The 24,449-nt window shown below is 45.5% G+C and overlaps 1 protein-coding gene and 1 long non-coding RNA gene across 2 annotated transcripts in view; one reads left to right on the top strand and one right to left on the bottom strand.

Annotated features, from left to right (window-relative positions):
- The window catches only part of LOC119165050 (complement receptor type 2), a 155,739-nt gene that overhangs the window by 3,024 nt on the left and 128,266 nt on the right, over positions 1–24,449 (bottom strand). The window contains exons 2-11 of the mRNA XM_075873659.1: positions 24,128–24,322; positions 22,832–23,020; positions 16,736–16,825; positions 15,894–16,022; positions 10,248–10,415; positions 8,407–8,595; positions 6,461–6,649; positions 3,201–3,269; positions 2,067–2,139; positions 384–908 (exon numbers count right to left, since the gene is read on the bottom strand). Coding sequence (XP_075729774.1) covers positions 384–908; positions 2,067–2,139; positions 3,201–3,269; positions 6,461–6,649; positions 8,407–8,595; positions 10,248–10,415; positions 15,894–16,022; positions 16,736–16,825; positions 22,832–23,020; positions 24,128–24,322 — 1,816 coding nt within the window. The remainder of the gene's footprint in view (positions 1–383; positions 909–2,066; positions 2,140–3,200; positions 3,270–6,460; positions 6,650–8,406; positions 8,596–10,247; positions 10,416–15,893; positions 16,023–16,735; positions 16,826–22,831; positions 23,021–24,127; positions 24,323–24,449) is intronic.
- Positions 19,511–24,449, top strand: part of LOC142771794 (uncharacterized) — a 359,560-nt gene continuing 354,621 nt past the window's right edge. The window contains exon 1 of the long non-coding RNA XR_012886159.1: positions 19,511–20,115. This is a non-coding gene — a long non-coding RNA (uncharacterized LOC142771794). The remainder of the gene's footprint in view (positions 20,116–24,449) is intronic.

Raw genomic sequence — 24,449 nt, 5'->3', positions numbered from 1 at the left:
AATTTCGGCCCCACATGAAATGACTCAGAGCTTTGTTTGTTGTCACTCATCTTCTCCTTGATGTTTCAGTGTATGCACTGCACAAGATATGTGACAGTGTCCTTGCAGAGGAAACACTTTGCCAGTACTTCAGTGTTGAATAATGGCAACATTCCTTACAAAAGCCTGCAAAATTATGTTCTCTTCAGGAGATGCGTTTCATTTCAGCCACATTTTACCTGTAACGTGCGGAGAGATTCAAGCTTGTATTCCATTCATGTCTATCTGTTTTTATTAGAAGGAGACAATAGTCAGAAGTTGCTAAATATTAAAATAACCTTATCTATCGCATGATCAAAGCCTCGAGCTTGTGCTCGTAAGCCTAGAACAGCAGGCTAACTCACTTTTGCTCTTTGATGAGTCGGGACTTTCGCTTCTGATCGAAGTCAACTTTGGCATACAACGCTGGCGATGACTCCTGTTCATCTTGGATGTCATCCGCCGTGGATGGCAGCTCCGTGTGGGTGACGGTGACGCCGGCGCTGGGTGTCAGGCCCGTCGTGATGGAAGTGACTCCTCCGAAAGAGAGCCTGCGATGCTTAGAGGCCAAGGCAATCTCTTCGTAAATGTTTTCCTTCGACGAGAGCGAACTCTTGCGACTCGGCGTCAGGCTCTTGCGGCGGTCTCCAGTTCCCTCGGCCTTCAGGCTCGCACGGTGGCCGCCATTGGTGAGGTGGTGGTTGTTGTGCACGGCTGTAGAGCCGTTTTGCTGCGCGTTCTTCAGCGGTATCTCTATGTAGAAGTCCTCGTTCTGGTAGATAGTTCCGCTGCTGTCCGTGTAGGAGATGTTGGCGCTTCCGTTGTTGGAGGGGAGGCTGGTGCTAGGTACCTTTACCGGCGGGTTCTTGGCTCTCGAGAAGTACTTCTTCCTGCAAGTTCAAACCAGGTGGATCAGTTGTTTGTTTTTTGTAGGCTTCCGGATCGCACATTACTGTGCTGAACTTGCATATTTAATTAAGGTGCCCTGTGGACGAATGAAATGAAATGGAAGCACGAAACGTTCATACACAAGTGCAAAGCTCAATGAGTAAGAGAGACAAGGCAAGAAGACAACAAGTAAAGTCAGTCATGTGAGAAGAAAATCTTTTATTAGAGAGAGAGAGTGAGCACTGTGCGCACTTATGGAATGACACTTGGCGAGTTTACAACCAGTTACTGTGCCCAACATCACTCAAAAACTGCAGTAGTACATGAATAGCTCTCTGCGCCATTGACAGATGTGGCCATGTCCCAAGAATTTGCATTTAAGTTGGTAAGCGTTCTGCTGAAGCGCTGGTGGTTCACGCAGTATGTAAAACGTGTGCTGGATGTTGCATCGAGGGCAAATGCATAACAGATGTGCAAAACAGCTGTGTGTAAGTCACTTTAAACTCCAAAATGGAAAGGGTATGTGTTTGTGAATGCCACACATATTCGTAAGTGGTGGAGTTCTGTTGTACCCTCATGGTGGAGCCTATGGTTGCTACATAGAGGCATAGAGATGATGCATGAATAGTAAGGTTTGTGTAAAAGTGCCTACAGATATGAGGGATCTCTTAAACCACATTTAATTTATAATTTAAATCACTAGTGCATTTCTTTGCCTCCCCCAATGCAAATATATTTTGAAAAATTGAGCTTTATGTTTCCTGCTCTGAATCTGCTTGTCCACTGTGAAACTGGCCTTATCACCTAATGGTATGTCGTAAAAACTCCATTTCATGCAGGAGCATCATCCAAAACTTTTCGCCTCAAATTTTTTTAGGTTGCAGAGCAATATTTCGTACATCAACACTGCTGGGTATGCAGGCTGGGAAAGTGATAAAGAATGCTAGCAAGTGCGAGCTCAATTTCGCAATGTTGCAACCTGTGAGAGGATGTCGATTTGACACGGCTGCACAGAAGAGGGAGCACGTTAGCAACTAGATAACTTGTTACGGGACAGCTCAGTTTACACTACCCATTTGTGCATAACACTTGTATTCATTATTGCATGACTCGTTCGCTCCGTCCAAGACAAAACGTAGCTCGTTACTTAGTACACTTACTTTTTCAGTATCAGGAGGACACACATGGACAGCAGAAAAAGGAACACGATGGCGATGATAGCGGCCACCATGCCTAGAAAAGAAGGCAGTTAGGGAGTGAAAATCTTTGATGGTTTATCTGCCTGCGAAACGTGCGCAACTAATTTGTTGAGCTCTGTTATCTTTTTATTTGTGGATGCGCTATAGAGCTTGCTGTGAATTGTGGTATGCTGAACACCCCTTGGCAACCGAGCTGCTTATCAAGCACTGTACATAGCCACAGAAAGGACCTTAATTGACCACCCCATTATCTCATAGTTCCTAGACATTAATTAAATATATGAATAATACCACTCATTCTATCTGTGGCCTTCTATACTGTTCACTCAATATGTTTGTTTTCCCCAGGAATTCCTGGCAAAAATGATCTCTCAATTAAAATTACTAAGAGGGAGGTTTAAATAAGTGTAAACGATCATAATCTCTGTACTAAGAGTGGCAGTTGTGCTCACAGACACTGCATATGACATGTGCAGCAGATGCTTGCCAAGATTTTGTAGCATGTTGTATGTACGTTCATGAGGGCATACTTGGGAATGACCTTACTGTACAGACAAATAGCTTTGAATTATGCATTCAGATTTCTTTTGTGACATAATTCACAGAGTTTATTATGTTTATGAACAAAGTGTGAAACCTTGCTAGCATATCACAGCTGTTGTGTTCACCAACTTAAACCAAGCAGGCTAGTTCACAGGAGCTCAAAGCAGTCATCAAAGAGGCTCCTGGCTCCTCGAAATAATTTAGGTTGTCCTGTAATAGAGATTCTCAAAACAAATTTAATCATTATCCACCTAGTCATTCACCATAGTGACTTAAGTGGTAATTATTTGTTAATTAAACTATGTTCCATATGAGGCAGTTGCGAGTACGAAAGAGTAACTGGTTTGCATATCTCAGCAGTACCAGGTTTGTATGTGGCATTCTAGAAAAAGTAAAATTGACCATACGGCATATGGCTATGAAATATTCTCCAGGCCTCATGAAAACATTATTCAACAAGCTAGAAAGATATACACGAAACAGATCTCGCTGGCATCTTTGTGGCATCACCAGGAGTTTAGGGTGACTAAGAAGAACTTGGTAAAAACTCACCAGTGAGTGTTGAACTCGTGTCACTCGACGATCCTGGCAGCTCCTCTTGGAGTTTTTGTCTCATTTGTCCTAAAAAAATAGGGTACATTTCATAATGAGGTATTCATTACAACACATGCACTTGCTGTAAGCTCTTTCGATTTTAGTTGCGGATGTTACTCCTGCCCCAGGAACAACACAAATAGTTTAACCCTTTGCTGCACCATATGTCGGGTTATACTGCCAAGGCAAGCGAGGATTTTATTTTGGGGTTCAATATCACCATGTGTGTGTGTGTGTGTGTGTGTGCGTGTGTGTGTGTATGCGAGAGTATGATATATATATGCATAAGAACTAAAGCATTTTATGCCAGTGCAGCGGGGAGTTGACAAACTTTTTCCTCCTGCGGATACATATAGGCGAGGTGCACAGCTTACTTCATGTTCGTCTTGCGCTAACTTCATTAACTTTATTGCAGACTGAGTTACTTACTCTTATGATGGCCCTTGAGTATTTGCAGTCCATTTACCTTAACCTTTTAAGACAGAGCTTCGAATACTTTGAGCTGCAATGTCTGTTGTGTGAAACAGTGTGTTTATACCTGTGTTCAGCCCCTTTTGCTGAATTGGGGTATTCAGAAGTACAGTTATCCGGGCAAGTTCATACTTTATTCTTGAGCCACGTAGTGCGAAGAGAACATGAAAAGAAATGAGGCAGACCTACTGCTTCTGTCTTCAGTCGAGCTTTTAGGCCTCTCAATTCAGTGTGCATGTTGTGCACATGTAGCTGCAGAGAGAATGTAGTTGCTATAGTCTCTTTTGTAAATGCAGCTACCAGTCCTCTCACACAAGATACACAGCAGTGCGATTGTGAGGCTTTACAGTGCTGCACTTGGTTTTTGGCGATCCTAACTTTTCTACTCGAATCAATAATATCTATTTGCATTTGTATTGTTTAACCCACGTGTTATACTTAAAACTCTTTGTCTCACAAGTGCATAATCGGCAGAGTTTAAAGAATATACTACGCTAGCCAAGAGGCAAAAAATATGAGCATATTTCTCAAAGCAATGCTGTATTTGTGAACCTTTACTGGCTGTGGATTCTAGCTGGTGTTTTGTTTTGTTCAATAGTCTTGTTCGGTATTTAGTATATGGAACAAAACGTTTACCGCTGTGACTTTCAGGCCAATTGGAAGTTAGGGTGCTGAATTTGTTAACACAACTTTGTTTTCAGGCACAAGCTTAAGGAAAATAGCGAACTTAATCCATTTACAACAAGCTGCCCCAAGTAGCAACAATGCTGTGAACAAGAAGAGATGACATATAAACACCTCAGAAACAAGTGTGCCAACCATGCCAACCATCACCGGCATCTTTCGACTCGCGCCACTCCCGGACAGTTCCCTAGAATCAGTACCTATGAACCCGGCAGCGAACAGTGCTATCAGGTGGTGTACAAAGTAGTGCTCTTGTGAAAGGCGGAGAGGTGTAGTATTCAGAGAAGAAGGGAAGTAGGGACGGGAAAGTGTGCGATGGGCTTCAGCCATGGGTGCGCTTGACGTCATTATTGTTGGTGCACAGCTCCCGACATGCTGGCATGCAGTGCCACACACCTAAAATACCCCCAAAATACAGCTAACTTTTCAAATATATTTGAAATTAACTCTGTCAGAACAGTCATATCCTCGAAGTAGAGTTTCTGCGCTTTAATACTTTTTCAACAGCAAAGCTGTCGAGCCATTCACGTTCGAGCACCATTGTAGATTGTAGTGGGATTTAGATCCTGCTATGGATATGTGCCACTCTTTCCACCACTCCTCCTATGCATTACTCCCGCAACTCACTACTACTGCTTCCACCACTCCTCGAACTTCATTCACCGACTTCATTCAACCCCACTGCATGCCACGAGCTTCTCTGTTTCATCAGCATCTGCCAAGCATAGCTGGCTAAACTTCTTCGGATTTTGGTTCATTACAGTCGCCGACCGATTTTTCGGACCTGGCGGGGACCGAAAAAAGGTACGAAAAATCGAACAGTCCGAAAAATTCGTTTTCGCCAAAAATCTGAAGTTTATTGCATCAAGCAGGTTTAAAAAAGTCCTTGATGCTGCCTTGCCTCAAACTACGCTTGGAGGCAATTTGGTTTGCCCGTATTTGCGCCAAGGTGACATCGTTGCCATAAACGCTCGACAAAATTGTCACCGCGTTGGCGATCTCCGCCGCCGACGGCTGCGGGCGGTCGTCGTTGTCGTCATCCGAGCCGCTCTCCGGCTCCGGGACAACCTGGCGAAGAATTTCGTCGTCAGTGGCCTCCGCGCACGAAACAATGTCGTCGTCCGCACGAGTGAAGTCTTTAAATGTCATTGTGGCAGGTAGAGAATCCTTCTTTCGCCTCCTCCCCGTGCGATGTGATGACGATAGTGCTGACCGAAGACGAAAAAACGGCATCCATCACCGCGTCTTTTAAAAAGCAAACACGGCCTCCGAAACTTAAAATATGGTGTGCGGATTCCAATCTCGGAGGCAGGAAAAGCATCTGAAGATCAAGCTTAGCCAAGCCGACAGAAAATCCAACATGGCGGCGTTCACAATGTTTTGAGGCGTGGCACAAAACGAGTAATTTAGTCCGAAACATCGAACTTTCAGGGGCCAATTCGCCCGAAAAATCGGTCGAAACGATGCATTAGCTCTATGGTATCCCTGACGGTGCATTTATGAAGTCCGGAATATCCAACAAGTCCGAATTTTTGGAGTCCGGAAAATCGGTCGGCGACTGTATTCCTTGAAACCATATGTAAATTCACCGGTGAAAACATGTTTTTGCGTGGTAAATGAGATTTTCATAAAGCTAACGAGAGGGAACCCTGGTGATGCATCATTCAGTGACCACGGGAATGACAGGTAGTACACCGATTTGCCTAGTCGTCGTGCTTGTGGGCCTCGAACGCACTTGTGGCTTCATTTGTTGCTGCATATTTGTCTTGTTTGGAATGAAAGAACCGACCTTTATAAACTTTGTGCGCCGATTTGAAATGGTGAGCCAAAAGGTTAAGGTGGTGAAGTGTAATTGCTGAACATTTCCCGATTGTCGTTTCGTGACCAAGCAGCTCCAAGCCACGCGAAGATAAATGGAACCGAAAGTACGAAGACCACACCAATTCGTGTACTACTCATCATTCCCATGCTCGTTGAGGCGCCGTGCATTGCAGCTCCCATAGACACTAGCGCCAGTGTTCGCTCTAGTGTACTTATAGGAAACTGTGGTTCTTATCACTCACTGAGGATGCACGATGCCTGAGGCTCGCTCCACGTTCCATCTTCTTGGCAGACGATGGTCGTGGGGCCACCCTGCCGTTCGTATCCCAGGTGGCAGTTGAGCTCGGCCAGGTCCCCGTAATTTGTGGACACGTTGAGCAGCGTGTACGTCCCACCTTCGACTTCAAACGATGGCACGTCACAGGTGACAGCTGCGAGAGAAAATTGTTGATGGTATTCAGCTTCTGACATTACATTATACTCTGTTATCACTGTTACAGATACTGGTAAACAGGATTTGGAAGTCAGACATGTCACTCCTTATCTCTACTTGTAGATATTTTCAATGTCATCACAATCGAAGAGGGATAAAAACATTTGCAAAAAAAAGTAAATGGGATGGGCAGATTGATATTGCTAATCACGATGTACAATACAAGTTGTCTATGCTGCGATAAGTGAAGTTTACGAATATTGTGAAAGTAGTGATGCAGCGGGAGCATTGATGCGTGGATATGTTCTGAAGGCATTACTTACTAACACTTTTTAAAAGAAGACTTTATTTTAAATGCAAAATGTTTTCTAAGAATGGTATAGGATACTCTTAACCCTTTTAAACGCTATGTACACACTTCGGTACACCACTCGTTTTCGTTACTTGCATCGAGTAGAGGCTAAGAAGGAGCAAGATATGTTACGTTAGATGAATTGAACCTACTGCATGATTAATTTGTCTTCATTTAACCTCATTTTGCAGTGTGCTGATACATATGATCACTTTTGGGAAGGCACTACCACGTTTGACCAGTGGTGCGACGTGCCGCTTCCTGCAAGCAATGTGAAAAGCAGAAATTTTCCTTGCTCACATCTCACATAACCAAAAATAAATTTTCAATATATTTCTAGCCTGAGAGTAGATTCTATTTATGTTAAAAGTAAGCATCAATGACTTGAGAATAGATAGATATTTAATTGCAACTTGATTAAAACACACAGATTCAGCAATTATGTCGTTATTTTTGTCACAATAGAATATCGAGTGCCTTGAAGTAACATAGTTGTGACTTGACACATTTACGGACAGTTCTTAATAATTGGCCTCTGAAAGGGTTAAGGTTCTGTTGCTTTTCCTAGGAGAGCGAAAATCACCAAGAAACCACAAGAAAACACTCGTACAACAAAGCGTTTGACACGTTTAGGAAAGTATGTTTACAATAATGCTGATTAATGTTAGCCTCTGATGTATAACATATATATTTATACTCTTCGATCAAAATAACAAAGGCACTATTGTGTCCCATGTAAGAAGTATTTTTTGAACAACAGAAGCGGTAAACTTGCTACTGAGAAATGTTCATCACGCTATCTACACGTATTGTTGTTAGAAATGGGCACTTGTGCAAGCGTGCTCCTGGAGTTCCAGAACACGTAAGCATTTCCTTGCATGTCTGCCCTCGACTTCATGACACATCATTTTATGTTGGATAACAGATAAACCTATGTGTGCACGAACACAAAATTCAGTCTTTTCGCTGAAGGTGATACAATTGGCAGTGGATTACTGAAAAAAATGAGACACAATCTAGTAAAACCACATAAAGGCCTTAATCAGGGATTTAAGGTTAATCATAAAACACCTTGGTTATCGAAAATGCACCTAAATATGAGTACATGGTCATTGTGGCATTCTACTCCCATAGAAATACCGCCACCATGGCTGGGAATCGATTGTAACACATCGAGTTCAACGGGAAACTAACATAGTCGTTGAACTACCAAAATTAGTTTACGTACTTTTGAACATTAAATGAGGTTGGTTTGGAGAAAATGTTGTGGAAGAGAATTGTAGAGGTTGCTAGATTGACTGATGTATGAATGATAGCATAATGAACAAAAGAAAGTAACATTGAACAATACGCTGCTACAGACCAACTAAATATGCCCTGTGTAGAGAGGGGTGTATACTGACGCTGGCAGTGTGGCTGCTGTCCTCCCCAGCGGGCGTCTTCGAGGCAAGTGCGGGTGTCGTTGCCCTCCAGGGTGTAGCCAGGGTCGCAGGTGTAGATGAGCTGGCTGCCCTGCACAGTGCGGCCGTTGCTGGTGCCTCGCACCGCCACTTTCCCATTGTCGAGGGGACCCAGGGAGGGGCATGCGGCCTCTGCGTAGGACATAGAGCAAGTACAACAAGGCTTTTATCTCTTTAGCTGCCATCCATGAAGAACTGTTTGTAAATGTGTCGTATTGATACTTTGTATGAAAGCATTCAGTATCGTATGGGTACAAAGATAATGACATTATACTTTAATTTATTCCTGTTATAGTAATTACTTCTAATTAAATTGTCATTAAATATGTGTTTATTTTTAAGTCATCCATGCTATGTGTTTGCATCAAGAGTATGAAATTTCAGTCTAGAAATCGAGCACAAATTTGTTTTCAGTTATGCTGATTTCGAGCAGAGAAAAACTACTTTTGAGCTGGCTTGTGGTAAGTGGTATGTCCATCAAATGACTTGTTCAACACAGTAGTGCTTTGATCAATGTGGTTGTATGCAACAGTGCACTGCAAGGTGAAGTTAAATGAAGACAAATTTACTATGCAAGGGGCTCATTTCATCGTAAGCTCAGTGTCGTTTCCTCTTTCTTAGCTCCTAGTCGATACAAGCAGCGAAATGAAGCTGTGTAAACAATTGTGTACATGGCATCTGAAAGTGTCAAGCGCACGACAGCACTTGCATCTGAGGGAGTAACCGCACAGTTTGTGTTCTGGTGTGTACCAATCTTCTACACAGCATCTACATGGGAAGACAAGACAGAAAATGCATGCATACAAAGTATTAAGCAAACACATGAGAATATAAAACTGTTAGGGATTTTGATACTTTCATAACTGCTGGCCACTGAACTAAGCAGGATGTGTGTGCAGTTCTAATAGGTTTTCACTGCTTTATCATCATTCCTTTATTAATGCTCAGTGGTTACCTTGTCACATGCATTGCATGGAGTACTTTAAAATGTAATGATGGCATGTAACAGTTGGAATAGAACAAGAGATGTAGTCAACAAAAGCAGTGTGTGTTGTTTTTGTATGCGTTTCTTCATCTCGTGTTTTACTTTCATAAAGGAGGAAAAGTCTGTATATGTAAAAATTGAATCTATGAGTTTAGGTACACTGAGTTGCATGATATGTTTAAAACTTGTTACATTGTGGTTGGATAGAAAAGAAGGTTATGTTTGGCCAGGACAAGAAAAATGCTCTTTTTAATCCTGATCTACACTTACCTTCTGTCTATAGCATTGCAATAAAGAGACAGATAATTAAGCTCCCACCAACAAGTGGTTAGATACATCGAATCATTTTCGGGCCTACCATACCAAGTTTATGCTTTATACATCTGGCAGATAGTAAATTCATGTCGGCTGAACTGCAGGTTGTACTGTGAGCCCAGCTTTTAGGGGCGAAGCTCTCAAAGCAGTGGGTCTGTCCTTCCTCTGTGACTGGTTCGTAACCACCTTTGCAAACCGCCCACTACGTCTTTGCAAGTATCCCACTACGCCCCATCACCGATCCACTACTTCACCGACCATAAAGCACCTTTGCAAACAAGAACAAAATTAAAGTTAATTTGTGTAATATATGTACAGTCTTACGTCTTTCCAATGATGTAAGGGGATAACATTCACAGGAGAGTTACCGTTTACCGATGACCCCGCTCTTCAGCTTCACCCACTTATCATTATCCATTCCGTGGACATGGCATGATTTTTTTCTATCTGTATGCCTAAAGAACGTATGCCAGCTCGCCCTTACCAAGGCACCTTGGGGCTGCCGCCGACCACTGTCCAGACTCCAGGCATGTACGCACGCTTGGACCGGACAGTTTGTATCCAGACACGCAGCGGTACTCCATCTGTTGCGGTGACAGTGGTACCGTGTACGACTTGGGTGGTTTGTCTGGATCTCCGCACTGGTAATTTTCTGCAAAAAAAATGTGGACACAATTGTCTATGCACGCCTCTGGTTTTATTTGTTTAAAGCGAAGCTGGTTACTTATGGGCTCCGTATGTATCCCCCGCGTGCGTTTTCGAGGGGAGGGGGGTAGTCTAGGCAGATTTCGTTCATATCAGGCACATAGTGCGTAGACACCAAGAAGAGAGATGGGGGTGGGTAGATGTGTTGCTAAAGCAATAGAGACTGGTAGGAGAGTAGGGCAAAGAGGAGTGTGCCACATGTGTCGGAGGCACCGACATGGCTGCAGCAGTGGTTTCAGCATATGCACGAAAGTGTGTGCTGGCCGTGGGGAATCTTGTGGCGGCGTAGTGTGGTGGCACTGCTGCTGTACTGACGTGACACAATGCAGTGTATTATGCGGGTCATAAATCAGTGGTCACCACTATTTGAAATCAAGTAAGTATGCATAACTATAAGCGTCTTTGTAAATGTTAGATATGCAGAATGACGTATTACTCCATAATGTATGCAGCCTAAAGAGCTTCTCTAGTAATCTGTCCTCATGTAAATTTTGCCGCCCCACATGTCTTCCTATTTGCATTCGAGCTGTAGGTTGCACACCTTTTCACATTTGCTAACTTCTGAACTGTTACCTTACATAGTGGTATGAGCACTATGATGTTTTTTTTTTTACCACCTAGGAGCAAAACATTTTCGGCCAGCTGTCAGTTCAGAATGAGTGTGGTGGCGCTGGAAATGGGTGCTAATAAATTAAACAGAGAAAGGAAACCTAGCTCACGGCCGTTGAGCACCCTCAAAGGCATTAAAACAATCCTTTTTTTACAGTTGATTATGTACGCTGCATACATATGTTTATGTGGTTTTATAAAGAGTAGATGAAAAAATTGAAGGACACTTTATAATTAGAAAGTGTGTTTGCCAAAAGCCTGTGGCCATTTGACTGACTGTGTCATGTCCATTTTTTATTATGTGTGTTTTTTCCCTCTTTTTGTTTTTTAAGCACTATCAGCATTCACGTGATTGATGAGAGAGTGCGAGGAAAAGAGGCCACAGTTAGCTCCTTTCCAGGGCACGGATGCGAGCATGCGACATTAAAGGCTTTTGCCTTAATATTGAGGTTGACAATGCAGTTAATTGACGCAGTTATGTAGAGTACAGGCAGGTGCTAAAGAGCTGTAACAGAGAAACTAAAGCACAGTAGATACCCTTTGTACACCTTCAGAGTTGCTAAATTATTTTCTTTTTACCACCATGTGCATTGTGAGTGAGCATCTTGGATATTAGAAACTATTAAATCTGCTCTTAAATTACTAAGTAACTAAATCTGCTCTTAAATTACTGTTAAGTAAGTAAAAAAAATTGGGCAAGCTACATGCTAGTGGTGCAGAGACAGAGTGGCAGGGCTGGTTGCAATGCCCACCAACTGTGCCATCCTTCATCCGTTCACATCCTCGTTTCCCTCCTGCTCACTTCTCCTTCCCACACCTTGCTGTTCTTTACTATTGTTTTATGTTACCCACTCACTTCCTCATGTTCCTCCTCACCCTCACTCATATTTTCCATCCCTCGCTTTACTGCACTATACGTGGCTATTGTTGCTGCCTTTATTTTTTCTCTCTCTCTATGGTGCAATTGTGCATGCTTTTTGTATCTGAACTTTATCTCGCTGTCCATAGATTTATTTCTCTGCTTCTATCTTTTTTCTTTTCTTTCCTCTTATCTCCTTCCTTATCTCTTTCTCTTTTCACTTATTACATTGCCTTTGTATTCCTTTCTTTTTTATTTACTTTTTCTCTCTCTCGCTTTTCTCATTCTTTCGTTTCCTATTGTCACAAAGAAAAATCGGCGCTCATATTCTGGGAACAAAGCAGAAGATGAAAAGAGCACAAAGAGGATGCGTGCTTGTAAATGATGACGATGGCTTTCGAATTCAACACACAATAATTACACCCGGCTCACAGAGCTAATATACAGACTTTAGAGGAAGAGCTAGGGCGGAAAAGCCATAACCACCAAAGCACTGACATCTTGGAACGTGGTCATTGTAGCCATTAGAATACCTTAAAACAACTCTAAATATATCTTAAATTATCGTTATAAAGGGGTGGAAATTGTATTTATATAAACTATTTTTAGAAAAGGTACAATGGCCATTCTTGTAGGTCAAGGGGCTTTACACTGCGCATGCGGCAGCTCTCTCTTTTCTTGTGAACACGAGGAGAGGGGCAGAGTTGGCATGTGCAGTGGGGAGAGGATAGTCGCCGAGAGCGCTCTCACATGAGCGTGAGGAGGTGGGGTAAAGGTGGTGGCAGAGCGTGCCTCCACTTCGTTTCTCCTCTCCCGTTTATCTCTCCGCCACAGTTGCACTCTCTTAGCTACATCAGCGGCGCACAGCACATACACAACTTCACACGCAAATGAAACATACACGGATACATACAAATGGAAGCAAAAGTGAACGCCATCGCTGCTTCGTATTTCCACACGGTTCTCATAAGTGGGAGGTGTAATTCATTATATGCGAAGCAGCTTATGGTGGAGCTCAATCCGGTGTGTGATCTTCCTTGCTGCGCATGTGCAACAGCTAGCCAAATTGAGTGCTGCTAGAACACGCTTGCTAGCGCGTTCGGGCCTGTGTAAGGGGCTCGGTAAGATGCTGTGGCCTCTTCTCTCAGCAGTAGTGTGATGGCGTCGGGGAACGAGATTTAGCATACTCACAATAACCCAACGCGTTGTAACGCTGGCACGTGCTAGCACGTTCGAACATGCATAAGTGGCTGTGTAAGAGGCTGTGGCCTCTCCCCCTTACACTCTCTCAGCAATCACCTGATGTCGTCGGGTAATAATATTCTGCAGACAGTCTATGAACGCACGTGCTACCGCGTGGCGTGGCGGTGAACCCGCGTGGCGTGCTCCAACATGAGTTTAGGGCGAGTAACGGCAACAGAAACTACAGTGAATTAATGATGTGCTCCACTTGCAAAGACGCTTTAACGTCGCGCGAGATGCCTAAGATGAACGGAAGCTGCCCCATGCGCTTCTTCGCACGCTAATCACGGTTCCCTTTGTGGGAGATGGTGTAACTTTTCGTGGCGATGAGCCAACGGCTCGACTTTGTGTGACAGCTCTTACTGCGATGCTACAGAGGTCTATGAAACAGAAAAGAAATGCACAGCATATTCACGGAGTGAATGATGAGTTGGGCGAAGCGTCCGTGCGTCTTTCTGTCCGTCCGTGCGTCTTTCTGTCCGTCCGTCCGTTGCTATCACACTAGAGCACGCATCAAACGGACGGACTCTTTGCCCCACTCATCTTCATTCACTCCGTGGATGTTCTGCGAGTTTCTTATAACAGCGTCATCTATCCTATTTAATCGTGAACGATATGAAAACCACTAACGCCATCAAGCGATATTATATTCAAGGACGTATACACACCACATCATCTAGTCAGCAATTCTTAAAGCTAGCTAGAAGTGGCTACTTCAACATACTACAAGAAAACAACCCACACCCTAAGGAGCTTCGCCGCTAAAAAAATTACACCATTTCTCGCTAAAGGTAACCATGTGTAGATGCGAAGCAGCGGGTGTTCCCTGCAACCCTTCTTAAGCATGGTCAGAAAACACCACCGATTGGCAGTAGAGGCTCCGGAGAACACGCGAGGCAAAACGCAGCACGCTGCCTGGAATTCACAATAAATTATCAAATTCAGCTAAAAATTGTTTTCTCTTCCCTCGACAAATGACGGAAGACACCCAGAAATCAGTCGCAGAATGCCCATCTATCAGCCATTTGGCGATTTGAACATGGCGCACTCGGTCGTTACAGAAATTGCCGCGAGAGGCCGCCACTCGTCCACGGGCGCGCGCGCGATTACGTTGCAAAAGTTGCGTATTCGAAGAAAGAAAAGTGCTCAAGGTCATGAGGAGTGCGTGACGTGTTTTGTTTGCCCCTCCCATCCCTCCCTGCTTAGCTTCCAGCGCTTTAGTCGGGACGAGAGAAGAGAGAATGCGATTGCAGCGTGCGACAAATCTTTCTAACTCTGCTCGTACTGGACGGTTTCTTAAAATTTTTGCTGCACTGAATTTCTGAGACAATAACCTCTACGGGTGAATTAATTTCATGGTTACTTAAAAAATTTTGTCGGGGCACCTTTAAGGCCTGACCCCACTTATCCGTTGCAGCGTGTGGCTTTTTGACGCGGCGTCGTGTTCTCTCTCCATGAAGAGAAAGGACGCGTGGCTACGCGAAGCTGCTCGCTCTCTTTCTCCATATAGAAGATGGCTCAGCGCCGCTTCAAAAAGATTCACTCTGTAACGGCTACGTGGGGTCAGGCCTTTACACTGGCCGCGGAAATCGAGCCTTAATTCACGTGCTCAGTAGCGCACACTTGTCGCAGGCTACAGCAACAGTCATGCGTTTGTGGTGACCGCACCGCGAACAGGCCAGGTGATGAAAAAACAGCAGTTATCCTCTCTGAACTGGTTCTTTCTTCGCTTACTCATCGCTACGCCGGGAAGGAAATGGCGAGGGCAGAAATGAACAAAAAAGTTTAGAGTTGAGATTGACGCCGTCAGGTTGCCTTTCTTTGCCGCTCGCTTCCCCATGCCACGCCTGGCGCATGGCTAGAGTGGCCTAGAATAATACGCATGGCTGCCAACACTCTCTCTTCTTTCTTCTCTTCTGTCGTCACCAGTCTCCTCCCCCCCCCCCCCCCCAAAACCCAAGCCTCTCAATCCCCTCTAATTCATAAACGACTGATCGCCAACTAGTGAGAGAGCAGTAATTATGAAAAAAAGAATGGCGCATAATTATATGCACGTGGCCAGCGCACAAGACGGGGCCGCATTTCTTTGCATTCTCGAGTAGCGAACATTTTAATTGTTGAGATAGATATAAACTTTCGTGGGTGGCCTGGACCGGGACAGCCTATGGTTCTCCCATAGTAGAGTGTGTGTAGTGTTCTAAAAGGTTCACAATTTTTATTGAACACATAATTTATGCTCTGTACATAGTATAAATATTTTTTTAAGGCAATGCAATTTCTTTCAGGCTGGTGTTATAGGGAGAGTTTATCGCTCTTCCATAGTTGAGTACATAGTGCTCTGGATTGTCAACCAGTTGTACTAAACAGTTACTGCATATGCTAACTCTACCTTTACGACTGGTTGCCCCCACGTGGTTTAAATCAATCGCAATGTAATTTTGAGCGGAAAAAGAAAAAAAAATGTCAGTTAGGATATATTCGTAATGGCAGAATTCATAGAAACCGATTAAGCGATCGGTTGAAGCTCGCGATGTGTCAATAGTCCCATGTCCCGGTCGAGCTACTGTAGTTGAATTGAAGCCCGATGCATTACAGCCCCTTTACGGGCATAATACGCTCACTGAATTCTACTGGAGTCCGCGCACGCATTCCGCATCATTATCGTAACGTGCTGTGACAATAACCGAAATCTTCCGCTGTTTGAACGCTGCTCACCTCTGAGCACATAGATCTCCACCTCGCAGAGACTGAAGTGGTCGGGATCCTTGCGCTTGTCGGCGACGTCGACGTACTGGCCGATGATGCCTTTGCCTTCGTCGCACATCAGCACCACCGTCTGGGTTGCTGTGCATAGGGGACAACACGCAGACATGTCATACGGCGCTCCTCAACAAAGGCGATACATTCAGCCTAAATTGACGTTGGCATTATCTATTGATTTACGAATTCCCTTCAATACCGCAACGGTGATAGCTACTTGCGCTGGGAGATGCTTGAGCTATGAGGAAAATTTTGATTCAGTTGACTAGGAATTTTCTCAAGAAAGACTCTTTTGGCTCGTTCTTGAGACTCCTGACTTGCGACTTATATGGCTCTCATTGAAGAGGCACGTCAACACCCCTGCAGGAGTCATTGTACTCTCTTCTGAGAGTCCTGCGGCCCACGAGAGGTTTAGCGTGCTTCTTTTGGGTCAGGACTACCTGGATGGTGTGACACATACTCTATCTTTTTAGAGTCGATAAACGAGATCATAAAATATTTATTCAAATGCAGATATCGCGGTCCTGTGGAATGCACATGAAGCGCCTCTTACACAGTTAAGGTACCGGGTTATGTTTGCGTGGCTCAGTAACACAGATATTAATTTGTTAACTGTGTAAGCGTGGTTCCTAAGAATGACAAAATTCAACTGAATATACACGCTTTTTGAATACAGTGGTTGTTTTAACTTGCTCTTTTGAATACGTAATCCACATAATCGAGATGTGTGCTGTGGTTGTCGAGAAATGCGATTTCTCTCCATGGTGTGCTTAAGATCCCGAGCAGGAAACACTCACAGAATTTCCCGCTGAATGCGGCGCATCTGTTGAATATGGCCTTGTTGCCCTCGTAGCTCACGACCCGCACCTCGAGGTCCTGCCGTGAACCTGCACGCACGGTGAATGGTAAAGATGTGCTCAGAAGAGTTTCAGTCGCCGTGAAAACATGCGGCAAACAGTCATGTCAAAGAACTTTCAAATGTTTGAAACGACCATTGTTATAACGTAGTTGAAACAAGCTCTCACTTTTTCGAGATGACGTAACCTTTCACAATGTATTTGTTCGTACAATATTTCGGCCGTAACGCTGCAGTAGCCTGTTTTCATCTACGTTAAGGCAGGCTTCCTTTAGGAAAGTTTTCAATTTTGCATGGATAAACACACAAACACAAGCACACGATGTATAAAGGGTAGAACTGACCGCTCCCACCCCGCCTCCCCCGCTAACAACAACAACAACAAAAAACTGTGGCTACACCAATGTGCGGAGAGGGGAGGAGGGGTGTTGAACGACACTGAATGACTTAATTTCCAGCAAAAACAAGCCTATGTGTGAAGCACATAGCTTGGGAACCAGCGTGTGATGGGTCCAACGAAAATGAAAACACAGGTTTGCACTAAAACCTCGGTAATACGAACCTCGCGGAGTCATACAAAAAATGTTCGTATCATTCGAAATTGATATCACCGGGAAACACGTAAACTTTTTATGCGACAAAATTAAGTTGGCGTATGTTGTAAAATATTGCTTTTCGCGGCCGCAGTGACGTCGTAAACAGCTCAGAAGTTTTTATACGTGAACGATTGTACTTGCAAATATATACGGCGCGGTTGCAATTAATAAACCAGATACATTGCGAGACGTCACTTCTATAGTCGCCGTTTCCCAGTCTTACTATATATACTCTTTTCTGCATGACGCTGGAGTATACTACACATCAAAAAAATACCTAAGCGGATTAGACGCGATAGATGAATGTCAAAAAATTTGAGAACCGCTGTCGTTTGTGTCTGTTATTTTCTTATCGCCAAGGCGTCGGGAGTGCTTTTCGGGAGATTAACGGCCGCGCCCGCACAATCGGGAGATTCGCTCGAAATTCGGGAGTCTCTCGTGGGAATCGAAGAGTTGACAGGTGTGCAAGTGCAGGGGGTGTCAGAAGTTCCCGGGCCAAGCTCCCATGTATTCATATGGGTGCCCCCCTCCCCGAGTACGTTTAGCTTCTTCACTAAGACCCGCCCGCTCCGCCTATTGGTGACCTCGTGGCGACCTTTGATATAGGGTCCGTTCGATTCGCCTGCACCACGTGAACCAGTTCACGAGGTGGTGCACCTTGCCATTCGTTTCAGCGGTGTAGCAATGACGGCCTCTGAACCAACGTTACTAGAACCAGGTCGTTGCTCTGAACCCTGCCATTCGTTTCGAAAGGTACAGAAGAGGTGTAGCACTGGTTCACGATTTTCTTGCACCTCCTACGCTGACGGTGCCGGCTTGGTGCAGCCGCTCGTGCAGCTGAGCAGACGACGCAGCACTTTGGCGTAGGCGCCGTACCCGCCTCTACTAACGCAGTGTGCTTTGCCAAGATGTTTGCGCCGCATAAACTGTCCACATGTGTGATTTACCATCGTTCAGTGTTAGCTGAACGATGTAAATTAAGCGAAAATAAATAAGGCCTGCACCTTGTCGGCACATCGTCATTCGTTTCGGGTGTCGTGCTGTGCCTGCACCGCTGAACTCACGCTGCACAATTTCTGAACTTCACGTGCACAGCCATGAACCGGTTCTGACTGGTGAAGGTGAATCGAACGGACCTATAGACTTTGTGATGAACACGCAGCCCGAGTTCCAGTCTTGTTTTACCGGACGTTTTATTGCGGGGCGATGTTTTGCATCGACGTACTTACGTGGCAGGCACGTGTTAACACAATACAACAACGCTGCTGAAAAGCAAGGGTGACGCCAGCGCCATCTGTAATTTAAACGTGAAGGCGCTTTCATGCCTCCAAGATTTATTCACTCAATCATGAACGCACCGCTAATGGTCGCGCAGCGCGCATTCCCGTGCCTGACTTCCGCGTATTCTGCCACAGTTCGAGTAGCAGCTGTGTGTACCTGTGCGCTAGCGTATACGTTAGTGTGAAACAGTGTAGTGAAAATCGCTTCGCAACTACCGTACTTCAATACACTGCAGACTAGTGAGCCTTGACCGGGGACAACAGAAACATTCGTATCACCCCAAAATTTGAACAAGCCGTGATCGTATCACCGGGATTTTACGGTAGTAAATGACACAGACGGGTTAAACGAGACTGCAAAGATCACCCCTAGGCGCCTGCCTACTTAGATTACTTTGCTTGTACCAAAAAAAAAAAAAAACAGTCCTCAGAAAAGCTGCCGATTTCTGCAGCTAATCGCGAGGCAGCTGCCTCAATAAAATGCAGAAACAGACATTTGCTTAGTGCCAAGCAAGCAACACATTCACAAGAAGGTTAGGTATCACACTATAAACCTATATGAGAAAACAGCCTGATATCTTATGGAACCACCTCATACCTCTCGGCATGGGCGTAGCCAAGGTGGGTTAGGGAGGGGGGGGGGGGGGTCACAATTTTTCGAATTTTTTTAAAATTTTGCTTGCGTATATTATACAGACACACATACAAACGGACGAATGAACATATATACAATATGAATGACCCCCTTCCCCCAAAAAAAGTTTCTGGCTGCGCTTCTGCTTCAAGAAAAGTTTGACACCCAAAGCTGAGTTCATACGCGTCCAAAATTAAAGGGGGTGAAAGACAGAGACGGTAAGGACAGACCCCTTTTCTGGATGCACGCCCTAAGTGCAACGAAACTTCGACACCGAGAATATTTTATCACGCGTTGCTATGGCAACCGGCGCTCTGGGGAAACCATGACGGCGCTTTTCTCTGCCCTCCACTGACCTACCGCTCGGTGCAGTCATCTTTCGGATTTCCAGCGTAGTGCACCAGTTGCTGTGGCAACGCGAGATAAGACCTAATGTCCTGAAATTTGGTCGTACTGCCGATAGATATCCGCTTCCGTCATCGGACGGACGCACGTTAGTGCTACATTTTCCGATAGACACTGCCTTGCAAGTGAGCCGTGACATCCCCACGTTAAAAGCGTGTGTCTTGCGCAGTGGTCCACGCTAGCCACGACCAGCTGCAAGCCAGACGGGTTTTATTTAAGCGCTTGTTGCGTAGCACAGCCTGCGATGCCAAATTAGACGTTGTCCGGACTATGAACAGCCCGTGTGCCAATGGTTCATCGACATCCTCGCCCGCACGACGAAGCGTTGCTTGTCTGCGTCGGCTCTGCTGGGCACGGCGGCAATGGTGACGGAAAAGACATGCGAGAGAAGGACGCTAAACTTGAGGTGAGCAAAATTTGTCCTTCCTTGACGTGTATGCAAATGCTGCAGCAGCTTTTGAGCGTGCGTGTACTGGACCAACACCGACTGAATTTCAAGGCCGCAGTGACGTCAGAGGGTGGGAGTCCAGTTTCGCCGCGAATGCGGCGGAAAGCCAGTGTTTCGGTCACATTTTAAGAGAACCAACACTGCCGCTGTCGCAGCTGCTGCGGCTAGATTGGGCCGAATAAAAGATGTGGGGAAAAAAATCTTACTCAGCATGCTCAGTAAGATTTTTTTCCCATCTTTTATTCGGCCCAAGATGGGGGAAAAAATCTTACTGAGCATGCTGAGTAAGATATTTTTCCCCCACATCTTTTATTCGGCCCAATCTAACCGCAGCAGCTGCGACAGCGGGAGCGTTGGTTCTCCTAAAACGCGAACGAAACGCTGGCTTTCCACCGCATTCGCGGCGAAACTGGGCCCCCACCCTCTGACGTCACTGCGGCAGCCCTGTGCCCTTGAAATTCAGCCGGCGTTGACTGGACTGTACCATGCGTGAGTGAGAATGCTCGCGTGAGCGGCTGTTGCTGCATGTCTTGAGAGCAAGAATCGTTAAGTTGTTAAAACGGTAGGTAACGAGAGTGCGCTATAGTTATTAAAGAATTTTCTTTTTAACTTTTTCTATTCGCGTGGCGTCGGTGTGACATTAAACGAACAAGCAAGACTCCCTTAACGATTTTTCACCAAAGCTAGTTGATTGGTTCACGATTAGCACGGGTTCGAGCTGTGGGGCATAAAACGAGAAACAAAAGGAAGATGGCAGACGATGACGCCGTTGTCCCTCTTTGTCCCATGGCATGCTTTCAGTTGCGCTGCTCGAATCAGTGTTAGCGAAGACCAACATCTTTTGTTTCGCACGTCACCATGGTTCGGCGCTATTTGTGGCCACTGGCCAACAAACGGCTAATTCGTTACGCTCTCGCGTGACGCGGGCTTCCTTTCATCACCATGACGATGTACCGTAACCGCCAGCAACCTACGAATGCGACAACACGCACGGTTTGTCATTTTAAGGGCTAATCACCTGAGGGTTCCGGCTTGTCATGTCGTCACGGCTCATCATGAACGATTGTTATAGCGCAAGAACAAATTGTCCCTTTGTCGTCGTTCTGTTCTTGCGCCCAAACCGCTAGGGTGTGCGCCACAAAAAGGGGTAAGGGCCACTATTCGCTACCGGTCCATACTATGCTTATTATGAGTCAAAGGTGAGTCGTTAACGCTAAAAAAAAAAAAAAAAAAACATTGTTTTGCTCAGCAGTGGTGCTAGAAATCCAGAGAAAATTTACCAAGGAGCTAATTTTTCTTATCCGAAGCCAGAGACATAGACCCGAATCTTTGCGTGGCAAAGTCGTTCATTTGAACCAGCAATATTTGAAGCATATCTGCAAAGTGATAGTGTGTTAGTGGAACGGTGGCGAGTAAAGCATTTAGTGAAGTGTAAAGACTTTTGCTGTGTGAAACACCGCCTCACATACGTTAAGAGCTGCCACAGTCGCTCTCGCATCCCGACAACACTGCTGCCGTGGCCGCTTTGACGCACACGGCAGCAGATTTGGCAAGGGTACGCGTTAACTGACGATACACGCGGCGACAAGGCACTGGGCCGTGGTTTGGTGCATTGCTTGAAGCGTCTTCGCTACGCTTGCTTTCAAAAGACGGTAAATTGTTAGCAGCCGCGAGGGAGTGTAAGTGCGTGTGCTTTTTTTTTTTTTTTCGTCACACTTCGTGCATTCTCCGGCGAACGCGGCCACATCAAATTCTTGGCGAAAACGACAACGAGGGCGACCAACCCGTTGGACGAAACTGCACACGCGTGTATAGGGTGGACCACTTCGTTCACTAAACGATCAAAGCTTATCATACTCGGGATAACGCGGCGGCAAACTCGGCGGCAGCTTGAAAGAGACGACATCAGCGATTGGTACTGTCTCGGCCGCCGCATCGGTGCTATCGCGGAACGATGCCTTATGCTTTGCTAATCTTATCGCCCAACCCTCGCGGCTGGCTGATGGCGTTGATAACGCGGATGGACCGTCGCCCTGACTATACTGGCCAAGCATTGGCATCGGAAAATGCGTCGTTGTGCGGTTGCTCCCTTTTTGCGAGCGGCTGAGAACATCTTTGAATCTGCGCTTGCCAATAGTTAGGTCTGTACGGAGCACGTTGCAGGAGCTGGAGCACCCCTTGATTTTCACATTTATATTACAATTTCTTCTAATAACATGAGCTATACTTACAATTTCTTCTAATAACATGAGCTATACGTTCCCTGGTATTATTGGCTGTTAGTTATCATTAGTAATGTGATGATTGATTGATATGTGGGGTTTAACGTCCCAAAACCACATATGATTATGAGAGACGCCGTAGTGGAGGGCTCCGAAAATTTTGACCACCTGGGGTTCTTTAACGTGCACCCAAATCTGAGCACACGGGCCTACAACATTTCCGCCTCCATCGGAAATGCAGCCGCCGCAGCCGGGATTCGAACCCGCGACCTGCGGGTCAGCAGCCGAGTACCTTAGCCACTAGACCACCGCGGCGGGGCTCATTAGTAATGTGTCTAACAACAAAAAAGCACGAGAAAACAGGCCACTTCGCCACAATTTTCGATGTCACATGTGCTATAGTCTTTACACCGATGGGGTCAAGAAGCGCGCTTTTGCGTGGATGTACTCACTGACGTGCGGCACCGTGAGCGCCACGGAGAGCACGTGGTAGGCGGCGCCCAGGTCTATGCGCCACCAGCGGGGCGGTTGGTAGGTGGTGTAGAAGCAGCTGCTCTTGGAGCCGTCCAGCGCGTTCCCCGGCGGGTAGGCGTACAGGTAGCCGGACGCCTCCGGGATGCGTTGCACCGTCAGGCTCGTGTCTGCATGTGCGCCAGAACATGCTCGTTTAATTAAGGACGATGGATATTCAATGACCCTCTCGCTCCTGTTGCAAGCATTCCAGAAAGACGCACTCTTTTTTTCTTTTTCATGAGGCGACACGCAGTGTGAGAAGCTCGCTGATAATGACAATGATTAACTGTCAAATTCAACGTGATGACCGAAAGACGATTTTCGCACAATATATAGGTATGCGTAGGGTTCTTCACACTAGGGCGGGAGACATTTTACCGCAGGACCTCACCCCCCACGCCCCCTTTTCCACTGAAGCCCTTCTCCACTGCGCAGTGCAAAAAAAAAAAACACAAAAAACAAGGTAATAAAGGAAGGTTTTGAGGTGCACTTCTCTTTCAGTATACGCATGTCTATGCCAGTTTTAGCTCGTTCGTAGTCGTACTGGACTCTCTCCGGCCGAGTTTGTTATGAACTCATTTTACGATAGTATGGAGCGTCGAAGTTTCACTTGTTCGTTGTAGAGAGTACACTTAATTACTTCTATCCAGATTCTTTGTATGCTGAGGTTTGATTTTGTCGTCGTTCACGGACTACTGGAGTTGCAAATTTGGGAGAAGCGCTGTTCTTAATGTGACGTTCAGCTCACCAAGGGCTCGTAGATACGTGAAATATGCGTTCGAATCTCATCTGCGGGAAGGTTAAGGTACTAGAATTAACCTAACACAGTAATAATAAGTGACTAGAAGCGATAAGTACACAACAAAAATCAAACGTGAATTAAGGTTTATCAAATACAGTCAAAAGATAATTAAAGCGGAAATAACGTTGTGAGGTGGGAATAATGAACGTAAATCAAATGGGACTATAGTGAATGAAATGTTAGCTTAAATAAAATGTGCACGAACAACAGTAAATCCTGTGCGAATTAGCACCTCGGCTACCAAGAATGCAGAACCAGTGGTGATGTCTAAGCGACCCACCAAGAACAAGTAATAGAGTGTAGCAGAGCAATCGGCTGTGAAGCGCAACTGAAAGCATGCATGTATACCGTATTTTTTTTTTTTTACTGCTCTAAGACGCACATATGCGGTTTCAGTCTGCCTGTAGCACACGTAAACGTAAGTACTACGCACCGCAGACGGGTAGCGCCCCGGACCAGGTTTCATTGTCGAGGCACTGGCGCGTGCTTTGTCCGAGCAGGTTGAATCCCGAGTCGCACGTGTAAGAGACGGTCTGGCCCTTTTCGTACGAGTCCCGGATGAGACTGATGCGGCCGTACGCCGGCCTGCCCGGGAAACCGCACTGCTGAAATTGCTGCTGTTGCGTTCCTGCAGGAGCATAAAAATTAAAAAAGAAATGACGGCTAAGAAACGAGAATGATACGATGGTACATATATGTGACACTATACAAAAACTGAGGTTTGAAACCAGCTCAGGGCCCCGCCACGGTGGTCT

The sequence above is a fragment of the Rhipicephalus microplus genome, chromosome 9 (genome assembly GCF_043290135.1).
Source record: "Rhipicephalus microplus isolate Deutch F79 chromosome 9, USDA_Rmic, whole genome shotgun sequence".
Taxonomy (NCBI): Eukaryota; Metazoa; Arthropoda; class Arachnida; order Ixodida; family Ixodidae; genus Rhipicephalus; species Rhipicephalus microplus.
The sequence above is the reverse complement of the archived record's forward strand: the minus strand, read 5'-3'. Positions and strand labels throughout refer to the sequence as shown.